Here is a 13,345-nt window from a genome sequence, read left to right on the forward strand (position 1 = left end):
GTTAATAAAGGGATACGATGAGACCACTAAAGGCAACTGAAATATCCAGCTCACAAGTGCATAGGTTATAAATAACTATCAGAAATATTTATTTACTCAAAGAGATTTGAAAAGGTAAAACAATAGTTTTCAAAACATCTTAATTAAGGATGAGGTAAATAGACGAGTTAAGAAGAATTCCAAGATATATTCCCAGGACAAATATGCCAATAATCCTCTATTCAAGGAGAAAGCATTTCCAGGTACCTCTTTGTCTGTTTAACACTATGGGTAAATGTATCAAGCTGAGAGTTTTGCGGTGGGTTTGATAAGCCAATAAGATTCTAGTTATCACTTATTTAGTACATTCTACAAAATGACAGCTAGAATCTGATTGGTTGCTATAGGCAACATCTCCACTTTTCAGACCCACCGGAATACTCTCAGCTTGATACATTTACCCCTAGGAGATAGGGCCCAACTCGTAAGAGTTTACATTTTAGAGAACTGGCAAAACCACAGAGTTCCCCAAATCCGGGTTCTCCATAGTTCCAAAGACTTCTCTGCATTTGCCGGAATGAATCCATCACTCAGTTCAAATGTATCAGTAACGCTGATTGGATCTCCCCCACCTCTTACTTCGGAAAAAGAAAGTTTCTAGTATCAATTCCACATATATGTGTAACAGTGTTTTCAATCTGGTATATACAGTCATGGGCAAAAGTTTTGAGAATGACACAAATATTATTTTTCACAAAGTCTGCTGCCTCAGTTTTTATGACGGCAATTTGCATATACTCCAGAATGTCATGAAGAATGATCGGATGAATTGCAATTAATTTCAAAGTCCCTCTTTGCCATGACAATGAACATTATCCCCAAAACAACATTTACACTGCATTTCCAGTCTTGTTTTATTACAGCGATTATTCCCAATTGCAACGCGCTACGGCATATGCTGGCGCGATATATATAACTATTTACATGGGACCCTTCCTGTTTTTTTTTTTACAGGACACAGAATAGTGCTGACCGGACAAGCTGACACTTTTAGTTCCACAACAACTGGAGAGAGTTAATGTTCTATTTATACAAAATTATTATACAAAATACTTCTGGTTAAACTGGTTGAATTTTATTGACTGGTAATATTGACTGGTAATATTGACTGTACAATATGAGAAGCCTTCAGCAATATTTACACTGTGCGCGATGATCATATCATTTTTATTTTATTGTATTAAATAAAACCAGTACAGTTGACCCTCCCTATCCAAGAGTGAAGGTGCCGGTAGAGAATTGCTGCTCATTCCAACGATAATTTGGGGTAGATGGTTAAAATGAAGCAAACGTGGCTCTTAAGATGCTGATTCAGGTCTGAGAAGCAGATAACCGCTGCCATCTAACCTAGACGATTATCATCTCGCAGAACCTCGTGTGAGAGCTGGAGGAACCAATATTATCTTTATATGGACCTTGTTGTCTATCACAGGAGGGTAGCATCGCTCATACAAAGGATTACCAACATCTAACCAGATGGAGAACATGCAATTAGATGGTGAATGTACCTAAAGCCAAGAAGGGGCCCCTGGTTTCTGCTATAAAGCTTTATATTATTTAGCAGCCAAGTTACCAATTTGTGTAATATTTTCACTTTCATGTAGAAAATATACACAGCGATTCAGTCGTTACAAATATAAATTTAGCCTAGAGTAGATCACTATTGTGTGTGTCAGTGTGACAAAGTCAAACACCGCCCTTATTAAGTTTAACTTAAATCAGTCCACAGTATTCCTTGAGTTCAACGCGTCTTTTCTAATCATTCCCAATCTGTTATACTTTTGGCCTCTCCTAAAGTACAAAGGGTGATGTTAATTTCTCCTAGGCCCGCTCTAAGCTCACGGTGAAACGGGACACTGTTAAAGATGGCTTCCTTTATTCCGTAGCCTATCCACAGAAGAGGGGGACCTGGAATGATGCGTCAACCTTCAGTCTCTTAGGCTCGCTGGCAAACTCTCCGTCAGACGGAATACAGCCCCTCACACAGGAATCTTTGAAGATTTACGCACACCGAAGGCTACACAGTGGAAATAGTCGGTATGTTGGTGGAATCCAATGGTCACGAAAATACAGACTCGCTTTACTAAGAACCAGTAATGTGATAGGCTGCAGTCCCACCCCTCCTTGGCCAAATGGGATCTTACAAAACAGACCTACATTAAACAGGAGGCAGTGATTTTGTTATCGAGAAGGGACAAACAGGGATTCTTTGAGGAATACATCTTGTTTTTCTCATCGATGGATAAAGGGAATATTTTTTCCAGATGTCTCCCTTTAAATAACTATTTTATTTTTCCCCATTAGCCAATGCGCTCGATCATGACCCTAAGCCAGGAGTAACATTTTTGCATTGACCAGAGAAGTGCTACAATAGTGTTTTATAGAAGAGATTTAGATGACAGAGAAACAATTCTGGAAGGGTACAAAGCGCAGACATATCCACGCTTCAAACAGTAACATCATTTGTGTCCAGCCAAAGTTATTCAAGATTTCAAGCATTTCCAATATTAAAAAAAAAAAAAAAAAAAAAAGCAATTACAATTGTAAAAAGATTTAACCATTAAAGACACGAGGTGTCACCGCAGTGGATATACGTAAAGTGCCCATAGAAAAGGATATGACATGATGCAGTTAGAGGGTAGGTATATGTACAATAGAAATCTCGTAGAGGAGTGTTTGCAGGGAGAAGGACTCATAGCACAATCTTGGGAGACGGAGTCCTCGTGGGTAGCTAAAGACCCCCCAATTGACAAGCAGGAGGGGGTGCATCCCTCAGGCCTTCAAACGCTGATTAACCAGAGGAAGAAGAAGGCAGCAATGATGAGAAAGAGAGAGTCAAATAATCCGAACATCCTGCCTTGGAGAAATCCAGCGTCTAAAATACAAAGTGGAAGGCAGATGATATAAAAAGAAAGTACAAAACGTCATAGACAAATGCATCTATAACAATAAATAAAATTGTCAAAGGGCAGAGTATATACTGTATTGATTACTACCAGCACAGAGTATATCAGGAGATGAGTGATGTGTTAGTGAGGACAGAGCTGTATGTGACAGGGGCAGTGACATGATGTGAGGAGGGGAATGGAGGCAGCAGGAAGCCACAGTCTGAGAGTTATATAGTGGAAGGAGCAGGGTCCTCCAGCAGCACAGAGTATATCAGGAGATTAGTGATGTATCAGTGAGGACAGGGCTGCATGTGACAGGGCAGTGACATGATGTGAGGAGGGGAATGGAGGCAGCAGGAAGTCACAGACTGAGAGTTATATAGTGGAAGGAGCAGAGTCCCCAGCAGCACAGAGTATATCAGGAGATGAGTGATGTGTTAGTGAGGACAGAGCTGTATGTGACAGGGGCAGTGACATGATGTGAGGAGGGGAATGGAGGCAGCAGGAAGCCACAGACTGAGAGTTATATAATGGAAGGAGCAGGGTCCCCAGCAGCACAGAGTATATCAGGAGATGAATGATGTGTTAGTGAGGACAGGGCTGTATGTGACAGGGGCAGTGACATGATGTGAGGAGGGGAATGGAGGCAGCAGGAAGTCACAGACTGAGAGTTATATAGTGGAAGGAGCAGGGTCCCCAGCAGCACAGAGTATATCAGGAGATGAGTGATGTGTTAGTGAGGACAGGGCTGTATGTGACAGGGGCAGTGACATGATGTGAGGAGGGGAATGGAGGCAGCAGGAAGTCACAGACTGAGAGTTATATAGTGGAAGGAGCAGGGTCCCCAGCAGCACAGAGTATATCAGGAGATGAGTGATGTGTCAGTGAGGACAGGGCTGCATGTGACAGGGGCAGTGACATGATGTGAGGAGAGGAATTGAAGCAGCAGGAAGTCACAGACAGAGTTATATAGTGGAAGGAGCAGGGTCCCCAGCAGCACAGAGTATATCAGGAGATGAGTGATGTGTTAGTGAGGACAGGGCTGTAGGTGACAGGGGCAGTGACATGATGTGAGGAGGGGAATGGAGGCAGCAGGAAGCCACAGACAGAGTTATATAGTGGAAGGAGCAGGGTCCCCAGCAGCACAGAGTATATCAGGAGATGAGTGATGTGTTAGTGAGGACAGGGCTGCATGTGACAGGGGCAGTGACATGATGTGAGGAGGGGAATGGAGGCAGCAGGAAGTCACAGACAGAGTTATATAGTGGAAGGAGCAGGGTCCCCAGCAGCACAGAGTATATCAGGAGATGAGTGATGTGTCAGTGAGGACAGGGCTGCATGCGACAGGGGCAGTGACATGATGTGAGGAGAGGAATTGAAGCAGCAGGAAGTCACAGACAGAGTTATATAGTGGAAGGAGCAGGGTCCCCAGCAGCACAGAGTATATCAGGAGATGAGTGATGTGTTAGTGAGGACAGGGCTGTAGGTGACAGGGGCAGTGACATGATGTGAGGAGGGGAATGGAGGCAGCAGGAAGTCACAGACTGAGAGTTATATAGTGGAAGGAGCAGGGTCCCTAACTAGTAATAGGGATCAGAGGCTATGATATACCCTTTGAATGTATGAATCGCGCCTGTAGCACTTCACATCCTCTTTATTTAGGGAATGTAACACAGTTTCCAGATTTACCCTAACACCACTATTATCCTATAACTCCTTATTACAGGAGGTGAGTGAAGCGAAGGGGCACTTACCTGCACGGGGGGCTGACTGGAAGTCATTAGTGTTAAAGACTGTAGTAAAAAAGCCAAAAGGAAACGCTCCAATACCAAAGGACATATGAAAGCCGGTGTCCGTGAACCCTGGAATCTCCTGCGTATGAGACAAAAGAGGAACATGTAGGTAGAGTGCCTGTATCTACACCAGTGCTACAAGGCTCCAGCTAAGATATTTACTTCACTATCCTACATAAAAGAGGCCCCATTGTCATCTTATCACAGTCACAGTGATATAATACACATTACACAGACAAAGGTGTTATAGTGCCATCTACAGGTTGCACGCACACACTGCACTTTCACTTTAAGCATGTACACTATATGGACAAAAGTATTTGGCCACTCCTGGTAATTACTGAATTGAGGTGTTTCAATCAGACCCGTTACCAGAGGTGTATAAAATCAAGCACCTAGCAATGCAGTCTCTATTTGCAAATATTTGTGATACAAAATGGGTCGTTCTGAAGAGCTCAGTGACTATAAGCGTGGTACTGTGATAGGATGCCCCATTTGTAATAAGACAGTTCGTGTAATTTCATCCCTGCTGGATATTCCACGGTCAACTGCAAGTGATATTATTAGAAAGTGGAAGCGTTTAGGAACAACAGCTACTCAGCCACAAAGCGGAAGACAACGTAAAATCACAGAACGGGATCAACAACTGCAAAGGCTCATGGTGCGTAAAAGTCACCAACGCGCTGCTGATTCCATAGCTGAAGAGTTCCAAACTTCCACCGGTATTAATGTAAGCACAAAAACTGTGCAGCGGGAGATTAATGAAATAGGTTTCCATGGCTGAGCAGTTACATGCAAGCCTCACATCACCAAGACCAATGCCAAGCGTTGGATGGAGTGGTGCAAAGCACACTGACACTGGACTGTGGAGCAGTGGAAACGTGTTCTGTGGAGTAACGAATCACGCTTCTCTGTTTGGCAGTCAGATGGGTGAGTCTGGGTTTGGCAGATGCCGGAAGAACGTTACCTGCCTGACTGCATTATGCCAACTGTGAAGTTTGGTGGCAGAGACATAATGGTATCGGGCTGGTTTTCAGGGTTTGGGCTAGGCCCCTTATATCCAGTGAAGGGCAAATCTAATGCCATACAAAGTCATTTTGGACAATGTTATGCTTCCAACTTTGTGGCAACAGTTTGGGGAAGGCCCTTTTCTATTCCAACATGACTGTGCCCAGTGCACAAAGCAAGGACTACAAAGACATGGTTTGATGAGTTTGGTATGAAAGAACTTGACTGGCCCGCACAGAGCCCTGACCTCAACCCCATCGAACACCTTTGGGATGAACTGGAACGGAGATTGCGAGCCAGACCTTCTCCTCCAACATCAGTGACCTCATAATTACTCAGAATGAATGGGCACAAATTCCCACAGAAACACTCCAACATCTTGTGGAAAGTCTACCATGAAGAGTAGAAGGGGACCAACTCCATATTACAGTATATGTATTTAAATACATTGTCAGTACAGTCCCTGTTGGTCTAGTGGTCAAGCATCCGAATACTTTTGTCCTTATAGTGTATGTTTGTAAGAGACATTCTTTATGTTCCATTAGCCACGTGCACACAGATGGTAACCGGATGTAAAATGACATCACAGAGCCTATGTCACAGTGTATTTATGACAATTCACTGGGTACCGGTACGGACTTATCAGGGCCCTATACACAGATCAGACAGAGAACACATCGTATACAACAGAGAACACATTGAATACAACACACATACTACCCAACAAAGGGGACGGGGGGTCCCTGTAATGTGAGCCACCTACCCCTCCTCCTGCTCTGTTCTCTGGCTCTGGTCTCTGTCCCGGAGGTCTCGGGGGAGTCTTCAGCCTGAAAAAGAACGTCACATATTAGTATATAACAGGAAAGTGATCATCCATCAGCATCACACTAACATGGGACCATATAGGCTGGATGTATAGATGAGGGGGATCTCCCTTCTGTCTGTATCACCCTGCAGGGGGAGGGACAAGCACATGGCTCCTCCTGTCCGTATCACCCTGGAGGGGGGGGGGGGGGGAGGGACAGGCACACAGCTACTCCTGTCCGTATCACTGTATCACCCTGTAGGGGGAGGGACAGGCACACAGCTCCTCCTGTCCGTATCACTGTGTCACCCTGTAGGGGGAGGGACAGGCACACAGCTCCTCCTGTCTGTATCACTGTGTCACCCTGTAGGGGGAGGGACAGGCACACAGCTCCTCCTGTCTGTATCACTGTGTCACCCTGTAGGGGGAGGGACAGGCACACAGCTCCTCCTGTCTGTATCACTGTGTCACCCTGTAGGGGGAGGGACAGGCACACAGCTCCTCCTGTCTGTATCACTGTGTCATCCTGCAGGTGGAGGGACAGGCACACAGCTCCCTTCTGTCTGTATCACTGTGTCACCCTGTAGGGGGAGGGACAGGCACACAGCTCCTCCTGTCTGTCACCTGGGGTCTTGCCGGCTACTGTCCCCTCTGCCATATATCGGGATGACATTCTCTCGGCTGATCCACGCCTTACACACTGGACAGTCCTGATGCTCCGGCCGGGTCTCCAACCACTGAAAGAACAGAGAGTATAAATCTGCATTATACAGAGGACACTACAGGCACACATGGACAACTGAGTATGTCCAGCACCAATACAATCTACAGTAAGTACATAATACCAGGCCCACTGCCTAATGTGCCACTTAAGGAGAAATGCTTATTAAATAAATAAATGTTACAGTAGCCTGACGGTGCTGTGGGTTTTATAAGAAGCTTAGTGGATTAGATAAAGAGGGTAAGAAGTGTCATGTCCCAGTAATGTTGTTATGTCCTGATAAAGTGTCGCTGTGTTACATCATCAAAATGATTGTGAAATGTTCTTCTAAGTACAGGTTGCATAATCCTGCAGTCACAGCACTCTCACCAGCAGGACAACAAATGTAACCTTAAGACACCGAGATCCTGTCCCAGCCCAAGGATCACAGTCTGATCTGACAACGTGTAAGTGGCTGAGCAACTGGACCCCGTCTGGGGCGACGTCTGGTCAGAAGATGATCTATAGGGGCTGTCTGCATTTACTAATGCCCAATAGTCATCCAGACTGTCATGTGACTACACACACGCAGATATCAGGCCACTGTCCTGATGTCACAGAATGTGTCCCCAGCGTACAAGACGAGTCCCTGCCACAACACGCTATGTAATCTGTGACCAGGATGTAACAGGACCTGTGCTGAACGGCAGGAAACTCAAACATGTTGCTCAAGACGTCACCACAAACAGCGTTCAATTCTAAGGGGGGTTTCGCAATACAGGAGTCTCACTTAGTCCACTGACAGATCACTGGGCTTTCTGGGGTCTTGAGGATACCAGATACTGAACCAGTGTTTCCAAAACCTAGTACACATTGTATTGCTGAACTTTATTAAGGTGTAGCTGTCATCTACTACAGATATAATGGATGGAGACCAAACTGAGTAGAATATAGCCCATAAATGTACTAGAAACTGGTCACAGCACTAAGGTATAGAGCACAGAGTACAGTCACTATTCCCTGCTAACATAATGGGTTAAATACTGGTTTACTCAACCGCTCCATTGTGCATAGGTGAAAAGAGGTACCACAGGAGGGACGTTGTACCCGCTGTAAGTAAAGGGACCACCCGACTACTTCTTAATGCCACCCGGCTGGCAAAATTCTCTGTGAAGAGCACGGCTGTGTATAATAAAATATTTTCAGTAATGACTGACACTGTACACACCAGCAGTATAAAACAATGTGCATAGAATATACAGACGTACCTGATGAAGACAAGGCCAGCTGTAAAATAAAACACACATGATCAGTATCATACAATATGTATAATACACTTCTGTAACATGCTCAATAAACAAAGCAATACACTGTACAATACGGTAATAAGCATCTTTACATATGATCTCTCCTACAGAGGGAACAAATAAGCACAATTCCAAAATGCTACAGATATATCCTGGAAGCCAGGTGACCTGTGTACATGTAAAACACACAGCTGACAGAGGGCAATTGTAGAACCAGACCATAAAGTTAGCATGTCTGCTTCCTAAATCCTACTGTACTATATCAACTGGCAATACAGAAGGCAGCGATTACATGCTATAGGGTAATGGGGGTGGTCAAACTGCGGCACGAGGTCATCTCTATGGAAGGCACCAAGAACGATGAAGATAATATCATTTACAGCAGACGTAGGGTCACAGAATCCAGGAATGTCGGGTGTCTTCCTATAGATTTTATTATAAACCACAAAGGAGTAGGTCAACTGCAGCTGTGGAAATGTAATGTCCTTATGTTCTCCAGGTTACTGACCAGAGCCTTGTATCACAGAGCTGGGCCAGGTTCAGACAACCTGCGATTCTGCAGCGGTTTCACAACAGATGGAGTCACAGGATGCTTAAGTCATGTCTATCCCACGAAGCCATAACAACGCAGATCTGTGTATAATGCCAGACGTGCCTCAGGGCTGGGTGTTCTATAGGAAGCGGGTAGCACCAGATTGGCGTGCTGGCATCCTAGTTATCTTCTCTCATCTCTTATATAGCCACAAGGAAATATCAGCTCATTATGTAGTTTCTGCACTGCAGATTGAACCTATACCCACACTGGTCCATTGGACGCAGAGAAACTGGGCTCTGTGCAGAGAAACACGGCTGGTTTGAGAATCCTATTTATACAACATTTTCCCTACACACGGTCTATGTATTTCACCTGTTATCACAACCCGAGAGTAATGATACCGGCACATTGCTAAGATGTGGTGATGTATAGGGCACCAAAAGAAGTATAATGCCTGAAAATGAACCAATCCAGGTCCAGTTGTCATAAGAACACGTATGTGATCATAAGCCGGACGATTATGTGTGCGGCAAACTGGAATCAGATCTTCAAGGCTTGGCGAGCACGGTGTGACCAGAAGAGACCTAACAACATTGTGCACTGTGCAGGTACCCGCAAACGCAAGAGTTATATGTATGTTTATAAAAGGGTTGTTTCAAAAATATTTGTGATTAATTAGTTAAAGTACTGGGCAGTCGTATTGGTGAAAGGTCTAGTAAGATCTTTAAATTAAGAACATTTTATATCCCACATATGCAATTTACAAGGTGAGCACTTTACAAGATGTGGTATGTTAGTACAGGATATACTGTGCATACAGAAAACTAAATACTCAGCGTATATATATATATGGTGGAGTTATGTGCAGCACAGAGAAAGTAGCCATGAGAAAATACTCACTCTTGAGGGGTATATTTACTAAACTGCGGGTTTGAAAAAGGTGAGATGTTGCCTATAGCACCAATCAGATTCTAGTTATCATTTATTTAGTACATTCTACAAAATGACAGCTAGAATCTGATTGGTTGCTATAGGCAACAGCTCCACATTTTCAAATCCACAGTTTAATAAATATATCCGTTGGACCAAATGCTCAGGTGACTAGTCTACTGTAAGAGAGCAGCTCTGAGGTTGTATTTCCTTTTATTTTCTGATCGGTTACATTTTTTACCACAGGAAGTGCGACATGAGAGCGTCACAACATACAGAGGAAGAGGCATCCTAGTACAAATAGTGGGAGCGTGTGACAGGAGCTTACAGGGTGAGCAGATGACACACAATCAGGTGCCACACAATGGACCCGTGTCCAGAGGCAAATCCAGGGCCTCACAATGGACCCGTGTCCAGAGGCAAATCCAGGGCCTCACAATGGACCCGTGTCCAGGGGCAAATCCAGGCGCCACACAATGGACCCGTGTCCAGGGGCAAATCCAGGCGCCACACAATGGACCCGTGTCCAGGGGCAAATCCAGGCGCCACACAATGGACCCGTGTCCAGGGGCAAATCCAGGCGCCACACAATGGACCCGTGTCAAGGGGCAAATCGGCAATCCTTTAAATGCAATCACTTGAAAATGTGAGTCATTTCTTATCTGTACGTCATTGATATATTTTTCAATTAGTGAATACTAACCAGGACAATCCATCTTTTGGACCCAGATTCCAATGTCACCCTATCACCTGTGTGAATAAAATCTCCCACTGGCTTCCAAAAATCTGTTTCACCTGTAATTGCAAAAAAGCATCTAACGTGGATGTGTAATTGTTTTACGGAGACTTTGGGACTATCAAGATGGACTTTATGAAGATTGGTTGTAGTGGGTGTAACCTTCATGAAAAAAGTGCATTGTTTCTATATAACTAATCTCACGGGTCCGTCTGGTATTGGAAGCGTTTGTTAATCTTTCATATGTTTATTGTGAATCTTGTGATTTTATTCTGTAAGTGTAAAGTAATTTGAGTCCTAGCGCGAGAAAAGATCCATATAAATAAAAGTGGTGCAGGGGTCATTTGTAAAAATAATTTGGTATTGTGGAACAGTCTTTACAATGTATTGTTTTATTCATTAGAATTGTGTCTGTTTTTTTTTTAAAGTGTAAAAATAAAGAAATGTAAAAATAATTTAGAATATAATAGGTGCTCTAGATTAAGGAGAACCAAAACATTCTAGATCATAGACCCCACACCTGAGTATTATAGTATGGGCACACTGAAGAAACCAATATATATAGTAATATATACAATTATAGATCCCCACACCTGTGTATTATAGTATGGAGGCACGGAATAACCCAGCATATAATAATATATACACCATTATAGATCATAGACCCCACACCTGGGTATTGTAGTATAATGATATATATAATACAATTAGATATCATAGATCCCACCCCACACCTGGGTATTACAGTATGAGGGCACGGAATAACCCAGCACAGGGCCGTAACTAGGGCTGTACGACAGGGGTGACCGCCCAGGGCGCAACACTGAAGGGGGGGGGGGGCGCGGTTTAGGAATATTTTAGGTTCATTTGGTTAAAATTGAGGTGCAGGGGGGGCAACATTTGTCTTTCTCGCCCCAGGCACTAGAATTCTAAGTTACTGCTCTGACCCAGCATATAATAATATATACACAATTATAGATCATAGACCCCCACACCTTTGTATTATAGTATGGGGGAGCAGAATTAACTAGCAGATAATAATATATACAATTGTAGATCATAGACCCCAAAGCTGGGTATTACAGTATGGAGCACAGAATAACATAACCCAGTATATATATATATATATATATATATATATATATATATATATATATATATATATAGTCACAGATCACAGACCCCACACCTGGGTATTACAGTATAGGGGTACAGAATAACCCAGTATAATAAATAAATAAATATATATATATATATATATATATATATATATACAGTTACAGATCATAGCATACAGTAATATAGTTACAGTTACACAGCTGGAGCCCTGATCACACATATACAGCACAGGCCGCACCCACCAGTACAGATGTCCGCACACACTGACCACCGGCTCCCGGGCGGTCTCCAGGCAGATATTACACTCATAGGCCGCACCGGGGCTGCCAGCAGCCGCCGCCATGGCAACCGAGAGACCGGAACGCTAGCCGGGAGCAGGGCGGAGCGTCACTGGGAGACGTCAGAAGGCTGATTGGGCAGCCCAGCAGTCCGATCTGACCGCTAATTGGTGGAAACGCCCGTACGTTATCATCTCACGCTACCCATTGGAGCAGCCTTGTCCCGCCCACGCTGCTTGATGCAATCAGAGGTAAATCCTACAAGAAGGCGCGGATTGGCTTGGGTTGAAGCAAAGCGCAGCATCGACTGGGCGGGACGGTTGTCTGTCAAAAGTAAACCCGCCCTGTTTGTATAACTTACATAATCACATGTCACACAGACGTGTTGCTAGCAGTTTTTTTTTTTTTCATGTTTAACGAAGCTTTATGGACAATTGTTGAAAAGGACAATGAACACGACTTGTTGGTAAACAAACTATAAAAATAACAACAACATTAATCATAATATTATAATAATATGTAGTGTAAATATCTGTATCAGTTCCCCTCACGTGACTTAGCTCTACTATTCATTTCATTTACAATACAGAGTTTATCACACAACAGTAGATTAGACTTTTATCATTATTATTCTTTATTTTTCTTCATTTGATAATAAATATATATCTCAGACACCCTACTTTGTATTTAATTCACTGATTGTAATCCCCCCTTTCGATAAAAGCAGTAAATTAACCTATATCCAGGCATTTGTGGACATTATAATGTGCATAATATAACTAAATAAATCTAATATTGCAGGTAACATACATGAAATAAATTATTGACACATTAGTCCAATCCACAGAGCAGATCTGCACTATTGCATTGAGCAATGTAACACTTAATGGAGTGTACATAGATTATTTGTAGATAAGAACTGTTTGTTTACCTGACATCATGAGATAAGACCTGTGTTTCATTACATATTAATAGGTAACACTACAGAGGCTTTCTATTGGCCAGCAAGATGGACATGTGCTTATTAGACATGACCTTTGATTGATATGTGAAATCACTGCAGCCATTGTCAGGTTATAATGTCAGCACCCAGCAGTCACTGGTCCCAAACTGGGAGCCTGCACCCCAGATCCAGGGAGCCTGCACCCACAGATCCTGGGAGCCTGCACCTCAGATCCTGCACCCCATATACTGGGAGCCTGCACCT

General features: G+C 43.6%; 1 protein-coding gene across 1 annotated transcript; it reads right to left on the reverse strand.

Annotated features, from left to right (window-relative positions):
* Window positions 1–1,092: 1,092 nt before the first annotated feature.
* Window positions 1,093–12,258, reverse strand: RNF5 (ring finger protein 5). Its single transcript, XM_075186512.1, has 6 exons — window positions 12,103–12,258; window positions 8,502–8,520; window positions 7,158–7,270; window positions 6,492–6,555; window positions 4,682–4,799; window positions 1,093–2,914 (listed from the first exon to the last, which is right to left on the reverse strand). Exons 1-6 carry the CDS (start codon window positions 12,201–12,203, stop codon window positions 2,820–2,822), a joined length of 510 nt encoding a protein of 169 aa, XP_075042613.1. The 5' UTR covers window positions 12,204–12,258; the 3' UTR covers window positions 1,093–2,819.
* Window positions 12,259–13,345: the final 1,087 nt, after the last annotated feature.

Source organism: Mixophyes fleayi, chromosome 9 (assembly GCF_038048845.1).
Source record: "Mixophyes fleayi isolate aMixFle1 chromosome 9, aMixFle1.hap1, whole genome shotgun sequence".
In the NCBI taxonomy this organism is placed as follows: Eukaryota; Metazoa; Chordata; class Amphibia; order Anura; family Limnodynastidae; genus Mixophyes; species Mixophyes fleayi.